General features: G+C 52.2%; 2 protein-coding genes and 1 non-coding gene across 3 annotated transcripts; 2 read left to right on the top strand and 1 right to left on the bottom strand.

Moving 5' to 3' along the window:
* Positions 1–1,008: 1,008 nt before the first annotated feature.
* Positions 1,009–6,114, bottom strand: J4E86_002548 (uncharacterized protein; the record flags this gene model as incomplete). The annotated part of the gene is made up of 2 exons (XM_051443106.1): positions 1,009–5,882; positions 5,931–6,114. 2 exons carry the CDS (start codon positions 6,112–6,114, stop codon positions 1,009–1,011), a joined length of 5,058 nt encoding a protein of 1,685 aa, XP_051306694.1.
* Positions 6,115–6,410: 296 nt separating this feature from the next.
* J4E86_002547 (uncharacterized protein) lies at positions 6,411–15,979 on the top strand (the record flags this gene model as incomplete). The annotated part of the gene is made up of 7 exons (XM_051443105.1): positions 6,411–6,441; positions 6,710–8,192; positions 8,244–8,584; positions 8,631–13,152; positions 13,200–13,590; positions 13,638–14,271; positions 14,460–15,979. The coding sequence occupies 7 exons, from the start codon at positions 6,411–6,413 to the stop codon at positions 15,977–15,979; spliced, it is 8,922 nt and encodes a 2,973-aa protein (XP_051306693.1).
* A 3,100-nt stretch (positions 15,980–19,079) lies between these two features.
* Positions 19,080–19,161, top strand: J4E86_002546. Its single transcript has one exon. It is a non-coding gene; the product is annotated as a tRNA-Arg (tRNA).
* Positions 19,162–20,727: the final 1,566 nt, after the last annotated feature.

Raw genomic sequence — 20,727 nt, 5'->3', positions numbered from 1 at the left:
GGTACATCCCTGCGTCTTCCCGTGAAGTCTCCGAAAAGCATGTCTCGAACGTGATAGTATTTAACTTCAGCGCAAGGCCCTGAAATTCCGACGCGAGTTGTCGACACACGAGGCGTAGCGACAAATCTATCGAGGAGCCATCTGCCTGCGCAAGTCTGTTTGTTTCGGGGTTGTATATGTACCCACCGTCCACGCGGACATACTCCTCATAGATCAGGTCGCGGAGTTCGCGGGGTACCGGTAGGGTCAGCGGTAGTCGTGTCCACAGGGCGAACGCGCGTGCATTCGACAGGTGTGTTTTGTGCCATTGTCGAGCTTAGCTGGGGTCGGTGACGTGAGAGGGTGCGACTGAGCAGATTTACGTACTGTGCCGATTGTGAGGGAGCAAGGTCTGTGTTATAATTTCACATTCGACAAGACAACGCGAGATACGTGGCATTGTTGCCTAGTCGGTAGCGCAGCGTCAGTCAACCACGGTACGATCAGAAGGACCGGCGAGGTGGCCTTTGCAGCGGGCGCCGCATCGTGCAGTATGATCTGGACACAATAAAGTGAGTACGGCTCAAAGGTGTCCAAGTCTGATGTAGCTCTCGGCCAGTGTTACGAAAGTTCGGGATACAAGTGTGAGTGCAACATATTTTCGGGTGGGATACCGCTCGGAGGACCTGTGGTAACAATGCAGACACCCGCAATCGACAGCTATCGGACACTTTCCCGATTTGGACAGTATGCCAAGCAACACACAACACCAACGTCCTGTTGAATCCGAACTCGGGTTCCGACCAGGTCTCGTGGGTCCGTATCTAGATGAATCACATTTAACATTAGTTTAATTACGACGTCATCATTGAGCTGCAAATCCACACCAATACTGCAAGCATGGCAGGGACGAATCGGCAATAGTTCAAAACGATTCTTCTATTACTAAATATTTCCACAATTCCAACAACCTTGGAAGCGCACCAGAGGTTGCTCATTCCACCTTCATTCATCCAAGCGTGATGTTCATCAAGAGAACATGTTCACCCTAACCTTCTTCGCGCTCGACTGGTCCTCATACTGCAAAATGTTAGCATCAATATCCTCGTCGCCTTTCATGTCAAGAAGTCTTACCTGCAAAAACCCGGTAACATCCACCAAAACGGTCCAACAATCCACCAAATCCACAATATCCTGCTGCAGCTCCTCGCCCATGCCCACACCAACATTAACACTCCTCTTAAAAATACTGACCATACTGTGCCTGTTATCCTTCAAGAACTCTCTCGCCTGGAATACCGTCTGGTCGTTTTGCCGTCCTCGCGCGATCACTGCGGCATTGATAACACGCAGCACAGCGAGCATAAGCTCGTAGTACTTGCGCAGCGCATTCGGGTCGTCGAACTCAAGACCAATATCTGGGTCTACGGAAAAAAGTTGCGAGTCGCGTATAGCAGGGAAGAGACCGGCGTTGAGGACGTGTGCGGCGCCGAGACGGGACTGGCATACGCGAAGAAGGAGAGCGAGACTGGCATCGTAGTAGGAGAGGAGGACGGGGACGAGCGGTGCGGCGGCGGCGGAGAGTTCTTCGGGTATGTGCTTGATGTTGTCGACGAGGACGCCAACGAAGTTGAGGGAGACGAAGCTGTCGAGGATGTATTTTGAGGATTGGCGTGTTGCGGCTGAGACAAAGGCGTTAAGGAGGAGGAGCGCGGAGACTTTGCAGGTACCTTGGCCGCTGTAGGCGTCATCGCAGATCACTTCGAGCATGTTGGTGCCGCAGTTCTTGATGGCGCTGAGGGTGTGGCGGCCGAGGAGCGAGTTGGGTGTTGCTTTATTGAAGGTCCCGTGGATGTAGCGGAAGCAGATCTGGTAGCAGTATTCCCGTAGTTCGGCGGTGGACACGGGGCTGTATATGCCGATGAGCGCCGCGCGGAAGAGTTGAGAGAGGCGGTCGTTTGCGAAGTCGCCTGTCTTGTCGAATGCGGTTGATTCAAAGTCGACCTTTTGAATGAGAGCCTCTGCTAGGCTGGCGAGTTGGAGAGCCGTGAAGATGTCGGAGGAGTATGACTGCTCAAGCTTGGGTAAGATGACTTGTAGCGTCTGCATGATGAACGAACTGCGCGCGCCGTTCTCGAAATCGCAGCTGTGTACCGCGACCATGACGACTTGAACCCACGACTGTAGAATGTCCTTGTGGTAGCGGAGAAGTTGCGTGCGACGGTTCCAGTCCACGAAGATAGCCATGAGCAATTCTGCTTGCTCAACAAGTTGCTCTTCTTGCTCCTGATCAGTCAATATGCCCTCTTTCCGCCAGTACTTCATCTTGAGACGGATGACTTGTTCCAAGAGTGGCAAAGAATAGAGAGTGCTACCCTCTTTTTCCTCCTGACATGAGGTCAGATTGACACCTTCGAAGAACTTGTGTTGATCTGGCAGAGCGCGCTCAGGATAGGTCAGCTCGATGAAGTCAAAAAGATCGAAGATGTTCGGGTTTGGCATTGCGTCCTCGCCGGGCCGGATCGTGGTACCGAGAAGGACAGATTGAATCCTAGACTTCATAGTCGGCATGCTCTCTTTCACTGTCAAGCGCAGCTCTCTCGACTCATAGTCGAGGAAAGCAGCGCGTCTTTGAAGGAAGCTCTGGAGGGCGAATGCTGGTGGTCCTGAGAAGAATGGAGAGTAATCGTTAGGCGTGACCTCGAGCCCTTGCGCAAGTGACATTCCGTCCCAGGGTATCTCAAGGGTAATGGGAGTTAGTTGGGGGGCCTCCACAAAGAGCAGCTCGTTGTCACGGAGCTCTTCCATCACAAGCGCGCTTGTCAGCGGTGACCGCCAGAGCTTCTGCAAAACATCCCAGCATCGGGTCTTAAGAGCAGACCGCCAAGCTATGAACTGTTCGCCGTCATTGTCAGGATACTGAACCCCAAGAAGGAGTATGCTGTGGAATAAGGCTTGTCCGTTTGACCAGAGGCTGTTCTCTCCAACGCGGACAGTGTTGGGTCCACATGAGAAGCCGAGAAGGATATGCGCTATGGTCGGCCGGAGGGACACGGCAGCTAGACAGCTGTTCAAGAAGTCCAAAACGCGCAGCTTGACAACATATCCTGAAGCATCCTCGCCAGCTTCGAGCTCTTCGGCGCTGAAACGCATTAGGCCTGAGAGGGACCGGCCGATGCGCTCGGCTTCATTGTCTTTCTCTAGTATGCCAACAATCTTGCTTCGCCCTGATCGTTGTCCGAAGCCTGCAGGCGAGACTGCAAGTTTCCGCGAAGACGCCATCTTCTCTAGCAATTGAAGAGAGGCAATGGTCAAAGCTTCGTGGCCGGTACCACAATAGAGTCCCAGGTCTACGATAACCTGCAGGTTGTTCAAAATCGCATCCTCGAAAGATGCAAGCGACAGGTTCGACACGGGAGAATGCTGGAACGACGTTTGTTGCTTGAGAACTGGCTTGACGATATCCAGGTATGTCGCCTGGAGCTTCATCACAAGATCCATCACCTCGATGCTAAGCATCAGGGATTGGATCAATGGAGAGTCGGATGGAGCAGCGTCGACCTCGGTCACGTCGTGGTGCGATGCAACAAAAAGAGCTTTCAACACCTTGTCGTTGAAGAGCCACTCCATGACGCGTGCAAATGGGTGAAGCGCAACGTACACAGCAAGTGATGTGGGGTCAATGACCGAATCAACAGGTATGCTAGACTTGTTCGCGAACACGACGAGATTCTCATTGAAGGTGGAAAGACATGTGACCATGAAGCGCAAGCATGTCCATTGCATGACGCTACGTTGTAGCGGATCAAGCACGTCTAGGGAACGTTCTGCAAACACCTGCTGCATGACGAAGTCAATGTAGCTTTCAATACCCGGCATCCTGCGCGACGATCCCAGGCCTTCAGGGAATGGTAGACTGTCGTTCAAGCCTTCGTTCTCCGGATATGGCTCTACGAGCGAGTGAAGGAAACGAACTAGGGCGATGGACTCGTCGTACCCGTCGGCGAGCGTTGGCCACAAGTCATCTCTGGGTGTAGCACCCAAGGCGTTGTTTTGTCTGGATCCAGTATAGAAGCCATTGACCGTCCACTCATCCAAGAGACTCCACATGGCATCTGCACGAGTGAAGTCCTTGCCCACAAGTAGAGCCGACAGAGCGTCGTAGGCGGCTGCTCGAAGCCCGCTCTCAACTTTGTCGGTGCATAGACCAAAGCAGATGCCAGCAAAGGAATACTCTTTGAGATCCAGGATCCACATCCGCGCAGAAGAACTTTGTCGGCAAATGTGTGCAATAAGTCTTAGGTAGCTTTCCAGCATAGTTGCGCTCTCTGGTTCCACGATCTGGTCGATTGGGTTCATAGTCTGGGCATAGACGCCGCTTTGGATAGGCTTCTTCGGCTCGTGTATGTCGTTTTCGAACTCGCGCAGCTCATTGAAAATCGTCGTGTAGCTGAGCGAACTCGTCCGTCGGATCTTTCCTGAAGCGGATGCCCCCTCTTCTAGCAGGAAGCGATGCGCCGCTTCGGCATTTGCCTCTCCAGAACCAATGGCCCGTAACATCTCGCAGAACATGGCTATCCGGGGAGTGGGTTGGCGCTTGGCTGCCCATTGCAGGAATCCGTAGAGATTGCTCTCTTTGTCGCTCCAGAAGTCTTCCGCTGCGTCTGGGAACCCGTCGAAAGCATATGCGACAATGACCATGAACCGTTCGAGATGTAGCGGGTACTCTCCAGTTGAGCGTTGGAAATGAAGTTGTAATTGTCGTCGCTGGTCGTCCTCCTCGGCTTTTAGTTTGCGTAGAGTGTCTGGCATGTGAGTAATGAATGAGTCCACGAACGTCTGTAATTGCTCCATGAGAAGCTCCTTGAAGAAGTCCTCAGGCTGCGGCGAGTCTCTGCTCAGGACTGCGGTGTCCTGCAACAGCGTAGATAACATGCTGGTCTTCTGAGGGTCGTACCAGCGCGTGGGGCGCACATCCTGACTGACCGATAGCATGAAATGGAATGCGCCGTCGCCGAGTGCTTTCAGGAAGATCTCCGATCGGGTGTTGGCCTCCTCCTCAAAGTTGATGCCCTGCAAAGCAGCGTCTTGGGTGTTGGGGTCCATGTACCGCCCGCTGTACTCCGCCAGCCACCAAGTCAATGTCGCCGAATGCAGATTCCTCAGCGCCCAATTGTCATTTTCCCGTCCAGCCATGAGCGAGTCGTGAAGAGCGCGCGCTTCCCTCAGCATGACGTTGTTGCCCTCGGAAGCAACCCAGGATGTGAGACGGAGGAGTATCGGGACGTAGTGGATGGTAATGAGGTCGTGTCGGTCGAGAGACTTGGCTCGGGTAAGCAAGGCCTTGTAGTTGTCGAGATTGACGTATCCGGGCTTGATCATATGCGTGCATATCGCGGCGAGGTTCTCGTGCTGTCGTGTGAGACTCTGGCGCTGGTAATCCATAATCTCGACAAAGCCAGGGAGGGGCACTTGTCCAACGACCTGGGTGCTCTGGACGCGCTCGGCGACGGACTGCAGCCACTTCTCGACGGCCTCCATGCTGGTCAAGCACTTGGTCCAGAAGCCGTATGCGTTGGACAGATTGGTTGTGCCATGTACCCCGACTATCATCTGGGCAGCCTCCTGCAGGACAGGCAGGCCCTCCACTTCCGAGTCGCCATTGTCCAGCGCAGTCTTCATCAGAATGCGCACGCAAAGCAGAACATATTCGCGGCGTCGGTGGAAGCGGATCACGGCGGTCTGAAGCTGGGGTCGGTCGAGCTCCTGGGCTTCGCTTTCGGCGCCCAGGAAGAGGGCAGCGGCGTCGAGCTCGTCGAGATTGAGGGCGTCGGCGAGTTCGAGGGCCTTCTGCTTGAAGTCGTCGTTGACCTCATACTCGTTGTCGTCGATCTTGATCTTGCCTGGCGCTGTTAGCACCTTCCTTGTCTACACCTCTGTTTATGTAATACCAGAGCTTAGCGCCTGTCTGCTCGCATCGTTCTTCGGCTTCTTGTCCAATAGCGTCTTCAGCTCTTCCAGATGCGCCTCTAGGTTCAGCAGCAGTCGCTCCAATACTGGCAACTGCAGGTCGATGTGCGCGCACAAGTCGCGGTGTAGGCCCTGGAGGGCGGCGAGGCTGTCTTCTTCAGCCATGGGAGATTCGTGAGGTCGTCGTGCGCATTATGCGCCGGGGAATTGCGGCGGGTGGGCTGTCGTGTTCCGTGTGTTTGGGTGTTGTTTTCTCAACAATGGAGCGAGAGCTTGCTTGCTTGACTTTCGCAGAACGCGAAAGCGCACGGACGTAAACCCTGCGACGCGCTTTCCCGTCACGACTCACCTCCGCCATAACTCCGCAACCGTAGGACCTACACCTACTCCATGTAAAAGCGTTCCGCCTCCATATTCGTCGCGTAGTTGCCGCGACATGTTACGCGTATAAGTATTTGGCCATGGGGGCGACCAATATCCAGGATGCAAAGCGTAAGTCCTTGGAGGAACCATACGATGAAGGCGGGAGGTAGTCGCGACCTGTTGCGTTCACATCTACTAACTCGGAATCTACTGAGCACCTCCCGACTGCAGCACTCGCAAGCCAACCTGGGGAAAAATCGAACACCCTGGAGCCTACATCGACGTTAGGTCACCTACTTTGCATGTTCTCATGTTGATGTAGGCTCCAGAGTGTTCGGCTTTTTGTCACAGTCTATACAAACGAACTTCGCATAAGCCTTATACTAACGCTTGACAGTCCTGATCGAGTCCTCACGGGTAGTCGACCGAACGAGCGGTCTCAAAGACCTCATCCACATCCTCAAGCACAATCGCGGGAAGCCTAGTCTGGAGGCTCTTGGGAACAAATCATACCTGGCGCTATGCGAGACGCTTTTCCAGTGCCTACACGATGGGCGCACCGCCTTCTTCCACGGTAAGACCAAGGCGACGAAGGCTGGTTCTACTGCGGCCCTCCTTCCCCTCTCGGCATCGGCCCTGCGTCACGTCATTGCCTCGGGCGTGCGGACCATCAAGAGCTCTACGGTCGAGATGATCATACACACGATAATCGAGGTGCTTCCCGCGACGACTGGTCTGGTTGAGCCGCTTCTGGAAGCCCTCCCAAAAACGCTGCGATCCCTCTTAGAGTACCAGCCCCACGTTGAGCGCCTGTCAAAGGAGTGCTGGGATGCTGCCGTCGATTTCTGCATCGAAACTCTGGCCGGCTTCTTCCAAGAGTCGCCCGCCGAAGGTGAGCCACAGAACAGCTGGAGCACTAATGTTTCAAGCCGCGCCCGCACTCCCCTTGAAGCCGACTTCACGTCCTCTAGAGCCTCTCCACGCTTGCCAGTGACCAAGACCAAGTCAACCCCTCCAGAGCACGTTCGCGCAACAGAAGACTTTATCCATTGCCTGCATCATCTCGTCAAGGCTTCCAATGCGCCATTGCTAGACAAGGCTGACGCCGTTCTGGCTGTCTTACTAAAGTTCTTGCAACAGAGGACTACCCGTGGAAGTACGGGCGTGGCTGCCCTGGCCGCTGTCAACGCGGTCCTCGCACGCATCACGTTGCAATCTGTCGAGTTGACCAAGCGTACGGTGCAAACATTGCTCTCGCTCCTCAAGCTTATGTGGTCCGAGGCTATCCTCCGAGATGAGATTATGATCAGTCTGATATACACTGAGGCACACATTGCGAGCCTTCTCACTGACCCAGATGACGAAACCACCAGCTCTGACCTGGAAGGCCTCGTTGAGACCATGTATGGCGACTACCGACGCAGGCAAGAAACTACCGCGCACCAATATCTTGAAGAGGATCATCTCTGTTTTCGACACTTGGGGCCTGCTCGCAATGAGACTCATCCCCTGAACACATGCGCATTCTCCATGGAGACTGAACATCAGCGATATGAAGGATTATGGTCTACAGTATCCACCATTGCGCGGTTTTCATTTATGCTTGATGAGCGAAGGATGTCCATCGCCCACGACCGTAGCGACAGCGAAGAAAGCTTTAGCAAACGCGTTCGCATTACTCAATTATTCCCTGAATATCTTCGTCATGTGTCTGAGCCCAGGTCGAATGCCAAGCGAGCAGCTCTACAGGTCATTTCATTCATGGTTCAGGAAGGACCATTTGACGAGGAGGAACTTCAATCGCTGTTGGAGAAGCTCACTTCATGCATCTCAGATGAGAACCCAGTACATTCGGTGTGGGCAATGATAGGTTTGGCAGGGTAGGCATATTATAACATCATATGCAGCGGACGTAGCTGACGTTTGCGCAGAGCCGCACTTCAACAATCAGCATCCCACTCAACACTTCTTCCCTATTGGATCTCTGCATGGCAAAGCGCATCTCGCGCAGTCACTTCCGTATCCATATCCCGCGCGGCATGTCATCTCATGGACGTTCTCCTACGACTGAACATCGTTCCCTTCTCAGCAGTGTCTGAGACTGTTCAATCTCTGCTATTGTCGATAGAACTAAGCGGGCCGGCTCTACTCACAGAGAGCAGTTCATCGCTACTCACTACCATTCTTCAGGAGCGAATCAAAGAAAACCCGACACATTTCAGTTCGACAGCTGAGCGGATCCTTAACTGGCTCCTCACTAAATGGACTCCCAGTAAGCGCTATCCAGCCTTTCCTGAAGCTGAATTGACATCATGCAGGTCTATGGTCTGAACGGACATACTCGGCGCTGAATGCTCACCACTGCAACGCTCGTGATGTACTGCGCGTACTCTACACGTGCCTGGACGCACCCTACAGCCCGCCGGAGCCGGCCTCTTATCTAGTACTTGGACCTATCGGGCAAGCTCGAACGCAAATGGCGCGTTACAAAGACCTCGCACATTATTTCCTGCTTCTCCGACCCGTGAAAGATTTTGTAGCCAAGATGGAACAAGGACCGCGTCTCTCCTCCGATGAGCCCACGGGCGAACTATCCTCCACACAACTTGGAAGCAGGATCCTTGATTTTTGCGTATCCGAGCTCGAACGAGCCCAGCACCGTTGGAAGGATATGGCTACGTCAAACATACAAGGCATTACTTCAGATATGATGCGTATCGTCACAAATCTGTGCATCGTTGCGCCAGCTGTTGCTGCTCTGAGCGATCCTGACAACCGCCGTGTGCGTACTCTTCGATTGTCCGCAGCTGCCCTGATCGAGTCTTTTGCCGCTACACTGGCTAAGCCTCAGATGGAACAATACAAAGTCGACGCAGTCCTCGAGACCTGTGCAAAAGGTCTTCCTGATATCAGCTCTTCAAAGCGAGTGAGCTCCGGCGTATACGAGTTGATAGGTATGGACCAGCTGGCTCAGCATCTACCCCGGGCTCTCCAGCAACGTAAAGAGGTCAAACAATCTTTCTACGCGGATGAAGATGACTTCATGGATGTGGACGACGAGCCTGACTCACAGATGACTGCTGGAGCCACAGTTCCCGATAACGACGTACCTCGACATGATGTTCAGGCAGAAACCGACCTATCTGCTCTGCGTGCATGTTGTCTAGCACACTTGCAGTTTATTTCGTCTCTGGCCAAACGCACTGAGCTAGAAGCTGGAGCTGTACCCCCGGATTTCGTCGATTACCTCGTCTCTCTCTCGGAGAACGACCTTATTCGTTCGCGTCAATTTCTCCGTTCTGTATGGAACAGCAACCTGAAGATATCCAGGAACGACTGCCTCAATCTTCTCGAACGATTCAGCGAAGCTCTTATCGATCCTCGTGCTCGTGAATACAACACTTCCGAAGTCGCCAACGGCATGCTTGTCGAGGTTCTGATTGGAACCACGCTCGTTTGGCTTCCTGATGCGGCCGATCGCGAGGCTCAGGATCTCTACGACAACGTAGAAGCCCTGTATGTCTACTACGTCAAAGAGATGGAGAAATCCAAAGGAGGGGTCAGGCGTTCAGCAAACTTGCAGACAACGATAGCAGTCTTCCTACATGGTCTACTGAAGCATCATCCCGATTTTGCGCAAAATCGCAAGGTTCCATCAGTACGGACTAGCCTTTTCGAGCTGCTGTCAACAGGTGAAATGACCGTCAAATATCACATCGCTGAGCACTTGCCAAGGATGTTCGAAGATTTCGTTCTCTCCGAACACGACAAGATTTTGCAAGATGTCGATAGCAGCTTGCCTGGAGATGACGAGGGTCTTGAGGGTATAGCGGTTCGGTTGCTCGTCCTGTCACGACTGGCATCCAAGTGGCATACGCTGCTGCGTCACAGCGTATATCGAATCTTCGCCACGGCAGGAACTATCGCAGGCGCTAGCTACCACGCCGAACGATGCATCTTGAACGTGGCGCAGTCAAGAGGTCTCGGTGATTCACAAAGCCTATTCCGGCTTTTTGCACCACAAGTCATCTTCACCTGGCTCGACCGAGGCCAAAAGGTCGGCCGTATCCCTTTCACGATCTTCGGTTACGCATCGCTTTCCGACCTTCTTCGTGACATTGAAGCCGAAGTGGTGGGCCAGGCCATAATGTTCGGGCGTAAAGATGAGGTGGAGTTTCTTGCTGATCACCTAGACATGTCAGCACAAGAGATGCTGTCGAGAAATATCGGTAAAGCTGCCGCATATACAATTGCCTGGGACACTTGCAGGGGCTCTGCCCGTAACAAAGCCGATTCCAGCTTCGGCAATTTGCTGAAGGACATGGTTGGTGGCGACAAATACTACGGCCTAGTGCAGAAGCATTTCCCTCAGGTGTTGGGCCACATGTTCCAAACCATCGATCACGAAGAACGTTTACCCAAGTCGCTGGAGAAGAAACCAGCCTTCAATCCCGCTGCTGCAGTTCTAGCCGAGATTGCCGAAATTGGCCAATCTGCACAAGGCCTCAACATAGGTATTGAGCCGTCGTTCTCCGCCTTCTACCTACCCGATCAGCTGGAACGCTTGTGTAGGCGGACGGGCGATAGACCGGCTGGCTTCTGGTCACCGAGCACATATACATATGTGATGCGCTCCCTGCTCGACCGTATCCACCCTGCTCTCGGCTCGCTGTATGCCCGCTCAATGATCAGGAAGATCCGAGTTATAGTTGCGCTAGCTGGACCCGTGGCACATGAGGGTTACCCACTGCAAATGACGCTGCAGTCTCTACGCCCTTTCCTCACCGATATGCAATGTGCTGAAGACACAGTTGGTATTATGCAATATCTTTTTGAACACGGCGCTCAGTATCTCCGTCAACAGCTCAGTTTCGTTACAGGTATCGGCCTCTCGATTCTCATCTCTCTTCGGGTATTCCTGGGCTCCTCTCAGGATAGCACCACCCAACAGTCCCAGCATCTAGCGACTATGAATGCAGCCAACAGATTTCATACTTGGCTTACTGAGTACCTCAAGGCCCACGCGCAGGCTATTTCTGGTGTAGAACGCTCTTCCGCCATCAAAGCATTCAAGCTCATCACCGCGACCGCTGCTCAAGTCAACGCCGAAGGCAACTCATTGCGAGGCAGTGAAGAGAGCAAGCTTCTTCTTGAGATACTGGACGACGCGAAGTCAGGACGCAAGTTATTGAACAAAACGTCACGCGATGTCGCATTGGACTTGCTTTGCCAGAACTTTGAACCAGCTCCAAACGCCCGAGATGACGTTCTCGGCTTGGATCACGATGCTGCAGAGTATGCACCCCTTGTCTGGGAGTCGTGTCGCAGAAGCAAGGTCGGCGACGGTTACTTGTTATGGACCGCACGGGTCCTAGGACGAGCATATAGCGCCTATGGAGAAGTGAAGCAGAGCTCTGCGCAGGCTCGGCCATGGGCATCGTCAGTGCAGACTTCCAAATCGGTTCCTGGAAAGTCATCACGAGAAGCTATTGTTAACGAGGTTATCGATCTCTTTTACAGCGACGAACGAAATGAGGTCAGCCTTGCGGAGGATGCTGTACGACGCCTGATATCTCGCTTGGTGCCCGATTCGCAGTACATGAGCGAGATGCACCGAGTTATTCCAGAGGCCATCGGCAAAGCCCTTTTGTACAAGCCCCCGGAGCCAGATACTACCTCGCATCCTGTGACAGATGGTCTTCGCGAAGCCGTCTCACCTACACTGGTCAAGCCGGTCTCTGACTGGATTAGAGACCTGACAATGGCACTATGCAGAGTTGCAATCGATGACCCGATCCTGGGGGCTCTTCCAGACTTGCTCCGCGGTATCAACCACATGGCGGAGAAGCTTCTGCCCTACATACTTCATCTCGTGCTACTTGACGAATATGAAGCGGAGCGTAATGTTCATGACATTGTATCGAAGGCAATAGCCACTTGGTTCCGCGATTGCAGCCCAGATACCATACCGCACGTCCGTATCCTTATCCAATCCATCCTCTACCTCCGAAGCCAACCAGTCCCTAAGGAGGTTACCAGAGTGGAGCGCGATAAATGGTTAGACGTCGACTATCTAGAGGCTTCACAAGCCGCGAACGACTGTGGCATGTTCAGAACTGCGCTTTTGTTTGCGGAGACATCTTCTGGCCAGCCAATCATCAAGAGCAGCACCAGGAGATCGTCTGTTAGGGTCGACCCTCCAAAAGTGCCGCTGCAGCTCCAGCTTTCTATCTACAAGAACCTCGATGAGCCTGATTCGTTCTACGGTGTCGATCGGGGTTCCAGTTTGTTGTCAGTGCTAGACCGTCTCGACTATGAGGGTGACGGAGTAAAGAGTCTGCTCTTTCGTGGCGCTCGTCTAGACAGTCAAATGCGCCGGCGCAACGAGTTTGAGGCGGTAGACTCCCGAGGAACGCTCAAATCTCTCATCATGTTGAACATGAACAGCCTTACGCACTCGTTACTCTCCAACGACCAGTTCCGCGATACCGGAGATGACGTCGTTGAGAGTACGCTGCATACTGCGCGCAAACTGGGCCAATGGGATATCAAAGCGCCGGAAGTAAACCATACAGAGGCAAGCACTTTGTTCAAAGCCTTCCAAGGGCTGCATTTTGCGAAGAGCGCTACAGAGGCTCAGGAGAACTTCGACCGCCAACTACAGGTGACGATGAACTTCCTCTGCGGAAAAGACACGTCATCGACATCAACGAAGACTCGCCTGCGCACGCTAGGGGCGCTCACAGAGGCAGACGAAGTAATTACAGCTGAACGTTCGGAGCATTTGCTAGATATTTGGGATCGCATGAAGGCTCGAGAGAAGTGGATGCGGGCTGGCGAGTAAGTATCACTCAACCTTCCCAAGACCGTATACTTACCATCACTAGATTCAATGACGTGCGCCAGCTACTATCATGTCGTGAGACGCTTTTCAACGTGCTCGGTACAAATGCCGCTCTCGTTGACTCGCTACACACCCGGACTGCGACCGTGCGAGGCATGGAGGTAGAGGCTCTAGTGTCATCATCAAGTCTCTGCAGGAAGCATGGAGCACTCCAAGAGTCCCTCGCAAGTGTGACCTACCTCTCCGATATCGTACCGGAGTGCAAGGCTATAGGTCTTGACATTGAAGCCACAGCCCAGCATGAGGTAGCGAATGTGCTGTGGGAACAAGGTGAAACCGAGATCTCGATAAGGATGCGTCAGCATCTAATCGACAACGCCGATTTCGACTCGCAGAACGTTGATCTCAGTTTGCCAGTGCTGCTTGCTCGACTGGTAAGAATACCGAATGGCTGAATACATCTCTCGACTAACAATACCAGGGACACCATCTTGCTGAAGCTCGCCTCGCCAAGCCAGATGCAATCATGAAAGACTACCTAGAACCTGCCATTCGTGAGCTCAAAGGCCAGAAAGAGGGCTTGGGCCCAGGCCAAGTCTTCCACGAGTTTGCCCTATTCTGCGACAAGCAACTTCAAAGTCCTGAAGCGGCAGAAGACATGAATCGTATCAAGACTGTGATGGACCGAAAGTTGCAAGAGTATCATGACTTTGCGAAGCTCTCTAAGACCGACAAGAGTAAAGGGATGCGCGAGACTTACCACCGAAACGCTCGTCGCGCGAAGACTTGGTACGACCTCGACAATGCGGAATATGAGAGGATGCGGAAGGGCCGCGAGCAATTCCTTCGCCAGTGTCTCGAAAACTATCTCTTGTCTCTTCTGGCCAGCGACGAATACAATCACGACGCGCTTCGTGTGTTTTCCTTGTGGCTGGAATATTCCGATACGCCTCTGGCAAATCAAGCTGTCAAGGCATATCTGAAGGATGTACCGAGCGGGAAGTTTGCCTTGCTGATGAACCAGCTATCCTCACGACTACAAGCCGAAGAGAACGACTTTCAACACCTGTTGATGGAGCTGGTCTTCCGCATATGCGTTGACCACCCATACCATGGTAAGTCAATTCCCAGTACCACCCCCATCCAAGGGGAAAACCGCACACCCTGGAGCCTACATCGAGATGAAACCATGCAAATCAGGGGCTCAACGTCAACGTCAACGTCGGCTCCAGGGTGTTCAGCTTTTCCCTCGTATTAAGTGGTATGGACTAATGTGAGATGTGTTACTGACTTCTTACACCAGGAATGCATCAGATCTTCGCGATTCAGATGAAGGTCGCCGCCACCTCTAGGGAAGATGTCGTTCGAGCCAAGGATGAATCTGCAAAGTCCCGCCAGAAAGCCGCGGGCGGCCTTGCGACGGCGCTCAGTACTGACAAGAGGGGTCGATCGTATTGGAGCTCGATTTTCCAGTCAAATGAGGTCTATCATCATCTTGCCATGTTCAAGGGCGAGAAAGAGAGTACTCAGCAAGGTCGTGAGTTACCCCTTGATAGGTACAAGGAGTCACGAGATCTGGTGAACAGGGTGCCGAAACTTAACGTACCCCCGGCTACTCTTCAGATTGAAGTTCGGCCGAACATGAACTACAGCGACTTGCCAAAGATCGCAGGCTTCAAGTCGACCATGACGATAGCGAACGGACTCAGTGCGCCAAAGGTCATCACTGCTAAGGGCACAGATGGCAAACCGTACAAGCAACTGTTCAAATCCGGAAACGACGACCTACGCCAAGATGCAATCATGGAGCAAGTGTTCGATCAAGTATCGCGACTACTGAAGAACCACACCGCAACGCGTATTCGCAATCTCGGCATCCGCACATACAAAGTTCTACCACTCTCAACACGTTCTGGCCTTATGGAGTTTGTGCAGAATACCATCCCTCTACATCTCTGGGTTATGCCAGCCCACGAAAAGTACTACCCAAGCGACTACAAGCCCGAGAAATGTCGCAAAGAGATCGGCGCATGCCAGCAGGACTCTCTCACCACGCGCGTCAAGGTATGGCAGAAGATTGCGGACAACTTCCACCCCGTGATGCGCTACTTCCTACTTGAGCGCTTCGAAGATCCTGACGAGTGGTTTGATCGTCGCCTGGCATACACGCGCTCAACAGCCGCCATCTCCATCCTTGGACACGTGCTTGGTCTCGGTGATCGGCACTGTCACAACATTCTCCTCGATGAGAAGTCAGGCGAGGTAGTACACATCGATCTCGGTGTGAGTTTCGAAGCTGGTCGCGTCTTGCCAGTACCAGAAGTCGTGCCATTCCGACTAACGCGCGATTTGGTGGACGGCATGGGATACACAAAGACGGAAGGTGTATTCCGCCGTTGCTGCGAGTTTACCATGGACACACTGCGTGAGGAACGAGAGTCCATCATGACCCTCCTCAATGTCCTGCGATACGATCCTCTAGTCAACTGGAGCGTCACACCCACCAAAGCGAAGCGCATGCAAGAAGCCAACCAAGAAACGGGTGCAAACGGTACCGCGCGCTCGACTACCGTTGCACCGGGAGGTACACCCGCGCCATCGGGTCAATCGGCGGCCGAGGAGGCAGCAGCGGTCGCGCAGGAAGATAACAAGAAGAGGGAGAAGGAGGAACAAGCCGGTGAGGCGGGCCGGGCGCTGAGTGTGGTAGAGAAGAAATTGAGCAAAACGCTTAGTACCAAGGCCACGGTGAATGAGCTCATACAGCAAGCTACGGATGAACGGAATTTGGCGGTGCTGTATATGGGGTGGGCGAGCTACGCATAGGCGAGGCGACTACATGGGCTCTGCGCACGAGTATTGTAGTTATCTTAAGGTCATGTAGTCGGCATGCATGACTTTTTATTAATATTTTTTGACTGTTCCACATTATATAAGAGAAGGCCTAAAGAAGTTTGCAGACTACATTGATATGAACACAAACAAAGGAGGTGACCTGACGTTGATGCAGGCTCCAGGGTGTTCAGCTTTTGCCTCCATCCATGAAGACGCCGAAACCGCACGCCTCCAAAATCGCTTCGTCGCGCATAGATTCCAACCCTGTATTCGTGTAGAGAATCACTGATTTGATGCTTTCCCTGCATGCAGACTACCCTGAAATGCGTTGATGCCGCGGAGCCAATTTTCTTGCTCTTTGCATCGTGCGGTTCACACGGAAAATTATCCGGAATCCGCATCCTCATGCCAACTACAACAGCCTAACGCAAGTGTAAATGAACAATCGTAGTGTCATGTAGTTTAGAAGATGACTTTCTCGATTGCTGTTAACTTATCAATGTATGCCGCATACTGCAAACAAGTGATCGAGAGGAAAGGCTGCAACGAGGCTGCACCTCCCAAACAGGCACATTTTGAGAGGGCGTGGATTACGGAGGCATACCCCGATTGCCCCGGCTGCGTCGACTGGCCCGCGGATGGCGTCTTGCCTGCGTCTGATCGATGAGCATTCGCTAGATGCAGCGTGGAAGAATATAGTATTTTTCGATGGTCGTGTTGTCAGGCAGATGTTGCGCACGTCGAGCGAATCTCGAATCCGTGACAGCACGTAATGAATCCTTACGCAAAGAGGCTCGCGACTGTTCCCATATTCCGGCCTACACAACTGCAGAACATCATACAGCCCGCCCAGCGACGCTTCCCAAACAAGCTGTTCGAAGGAAGGGTATCGATCGCAGCCAAGCCATGCTCACAGCGACACTTCGCTGTCGCAGGGATGAAGATCTCAGCCCCCTGCAGACAGACCCAGTCGTAGACGTAATGACTCCCAACTGGGTAACTTTGCTTGAGGTGTTGATCGCGGTGGGAGGCCATATCGACGTTCAAAGATCTATTGGAGTAATGCTGATTGGCTAGATTTGCTGCTGGAGCGCAGTACGTCAGTGATCTGCGAGTAGTGTCCAGCTAAAACGAGTCGGGAAAAGTCTGGTTTTCGTGCGTCATGCACGGCGCACAGCAGATGGACATGTGATGCTGTCTCGTTCAAGTAAGTTTTGAGAACGTGTCGATGGCGGCATACTGTTCACGATAGTTCTGTGAGGTTCTGTTTATCCATGGTTATACAAGGCTCGCAAGTTGCTCACGATCCAAGATGGCTCCGACAGCGCAATTGTGCTATGAGTCCAGAGCCCGCAAAGAACGTCCCTTTAATGAACAGGACCACGTATCGTTTCCATGAAGGCAGATTCTGGGGTTGTGGCACACAGATTGTTCGCGCAGTTCGACGAAGCCTTGAATATAGAGCCGCTCAATTGGTGGAACACATGGCAGATTCCAGTTCAAGCAGCTTCGCAGGAAGACTATGGTTTGTGGCGTAGTTCGCTAGCGTCAGGTCGTCCCTGCTTGTTACAGGAACTTTGGATTTGCTGTTGATTGCTGCTGACCCCGGGATTTCGTACTTTGTTCACAAGCGGGTTGGATTGTGGGCGATTTTTCCTGATGTCCCTCGTGCTGTTCAGTTTGAAAAAGCGTTGTAATTGACAATACAGGTCAACGTGTTCTCGTTGTTTAAGTCTACATTCTCGAGGAAGCTGCATTTGAATCGTCCCCAGAACAGTTTCGGTGGTGTGGCCGATTGCAACTGAGGACGAACACAGTGATCCATGGATGTTCCAGGGTGGCTGCTACCCTCCGAACAGAAGCACCAATCGCTAAAGTCAATGACGAGGACTATCCACCATCCTTCCACTTCAGGCAGGTTTCCAACAGCTGTAGATTGCGGCCAAGCCTGCGTTCGCGAAAGATTGCTTTCAGATGCCATTTGATTTGATTGGCCCTCCACAAGCCTCAAGTCCGGGACAAGCAGGTTTGATGCTCACCGTCGAATGCGGCAGCAGCTTCAGCGATTTTTCGCTTTCACGGGAAAACCTATGTGATTGGCTTGCCACAAGCGTGACGTCCCAGAGAGGCAACTTTGCGTCTGCCATCGAATATACCATCGAAGGCACAGCGATTTCTCGCTTTCGTTGACAGCATTCGATAGCACACTGCCTAGCGTCATGTCCCAAAGAGGCAGCTTCCAATCGACCGCTGAACGCCCGAGCGATTCTTCGCTTTGAGAAGATGAGCGGCCTGATTGGCCCCATGATATCATGTCCGAGACGGGCAAGTTTGGGATAGCCGTCGAAGGCACAGCGATTCTTTGCTATGAAAGAATTGCCCATCTGATTGGCTGGTCGACCGTAGGCGTCAGGTCCAAGAGAGGCAAGTTTACAACTGCTGTCGAAACCACAGCGACTCTTTGCTTTCGCTGTGCCTTAGCGTCAGTCAGTACTCCTCTTCTAGGCAGGTTTGGAAACAGGTGTCGATTGCGGCCAGAAGCCATCGCGAAACGTCGCTGTGCCTGCTTTCGCCTGGCACGGGCAGATCGAGCTCCAGCAACACTATACTGGTAGCAAGGTATCGCGAACTATGCATTTGGTTTTTTGGTTCTTGTAGATATGTGACTTGATTCCCCGTCGTGCCATGTAGTAGTCAACTTAGTAATTGTCTGCATCGTGAGACTTTTGTGATGGGATCGGGTGCGGCCGTCCAGCCCGAGTGTCACTTATGAACGCAGCCAAACAGAGCGGACAGAATAACGATTACCTGGAGTGGTAACTTCGAGATGTTGCCGTTGATTACAGTCATGCATCGATACGGCGTTGTCCTGCTTCGCTTCCGAAATCTGCTGTGCCCCTCACCCGCGGATCCCGCAGCCCCACAGCACAAAGAATTTTTTGGCATGCTACTAGCCGACAACCTCCCGGTACCATCAAACGCAGGAAGCTACAAGCAGGCTTTCGCGTATGCTCTGCATAGCATACGGCTGCAATAATTGCGGATATGTATTAAATAATTTTAAAACTCTCCATCAACAACCAGTACAACTGGCCTAATGGCCCAATGGCAAGGCGCTTGACTACGATCACATCGAAATCAAGAGATTCCAGGTTCGACCCCTGGTTAGGTCATAGAGAAAAGTTCTTTTTGCTTGATGGCATGAGATAGAGAGGTTGTGAGATGCGTGGCATTGTCAAAATGAGAATTGAGATCATGCCGCATTTTTTTGAACCTCCGAAGCACCTGGCAATCCTAAAGAAACCAACGAGATGCAGTAGAGGAACTCGATAGCCTCTGTGTTACTGCAGTCCTGTCGCTCAATGTACACAAAGTATGCCAACAAATAAAAGTTTGTGATATATACTTTGAGATTTTACGCTGCGAACCTCTATGATGCATACTTCATTAGTCAAGAGACAGGTGCGATCCCGCAAACAGAAGGGAAATGTGCTGCACTAAGTTCACCTTACGAACCGTGTCTTTCGATGTCAGGGCAGAGGTATTACATCTTCACCCAAGGTAGCCACAGAGTCTGAAATTATCAAAGATGACGCCGAGTAAGCCGGATACATATTGGTGCAAGACTCGACGACTAGAGCGGCAAATGTGAGGAAGAAATCCGGAGCGAAGAGTGCAACGACCGACCACGTATCCCCAAAGATCAACAGTGACCGTGATTTAGCTAAATCTTCTAAGTAGACCCAGTGTACGCATGTTTAAATTCCCTTGCCGATACTCGGATTTGTACAAGATAGCTTCTAGGCCGGCCTAGACGATACTTATCTCTATGTACTACAACGCCGTTTAACGAGTTGCCCTCCAACTATATAGTACGCCCAGATGTACATACCACTTTAACTGTGTGATGGTCAGAACCGGCGAGAACCTGCCGGGCACCGCATAGCCACAGTATCTCTTGCATAAAACAACCTTGTTGGAGTCTCGGTATCCAGAGATGTATAATCGACAGGTATCCCGCAGCATGTGAACGGCAAAATTGATACTTAGGTAAAATGCAATCTGCTTCTTGACAAAGAGCACGCTCTACTGATACACGAGTAGTTTGTTTCAATTATTCATTCTCGACTATCTACCTGTGATAGCACGTGCAGCGCCTTTAGTATATTCACTTATTTGCCGCTCGCTGTGCGTAGCCAACGTTCTCACTCGTTGAGTGCTACGAAAGCAACAATGTACCCAGGGAGAGACTAATGCTCTTCCACGGTACTGTGGGTAAGATGAAAGCGAGTCTATAAATGCGTTGAGCTCGACCGTACCCATTTCTTTTTTCGTTAAAATTCATCTCGTAGCCAACATATGAAGGTCGCGCACACAGCACACCTCACATGCACCAAATCTCTTGCACGCGTCGTATATTTGATGTTTTGAATTGTTTAGATATGTACCTGTTCTGTTGATATATATATATGCCTTGAAGCGAATGCTGTAGATATGCCGAATCAAATGTGACTGTGAAGTCTTGCAATCTAGATCGCGAACACGCGATAGGACACGATGCCATGCGATGCGGATATAACAATATGCTACGCGACGCTGAAAACGCACACACACAGACTCATTGACTTGTAAAAAAGAAAGGAGAGAAATTCTTGCGGTCAGCGCTTGACCGTCGTATGCTCCCATCGCGCAAACGCCGGTACCCATGCCCCATGCTTCGAAAAACCACGGAAAGAAAA

This window comes from Alternaria arbusti (genome assembly GCF_024043155.1).
Source record: "Alternaria arbusti strain BMP 1465 chromosome Unknown scaffold_2, whole genome shotgun sequence".
Classification (NCBI taxonomy): domain Eukaryota; kingdom Fungi; phylum Ascomycota; class Dothideomycetes; order Pleosporales; family Pleosporaceae; genus Alternaria; species Alternaria arbusti.
Note: the sequence above shows the minus strand (reverse complement) of the source record. Positions and strands in the feature narration are given on the sequence as shown.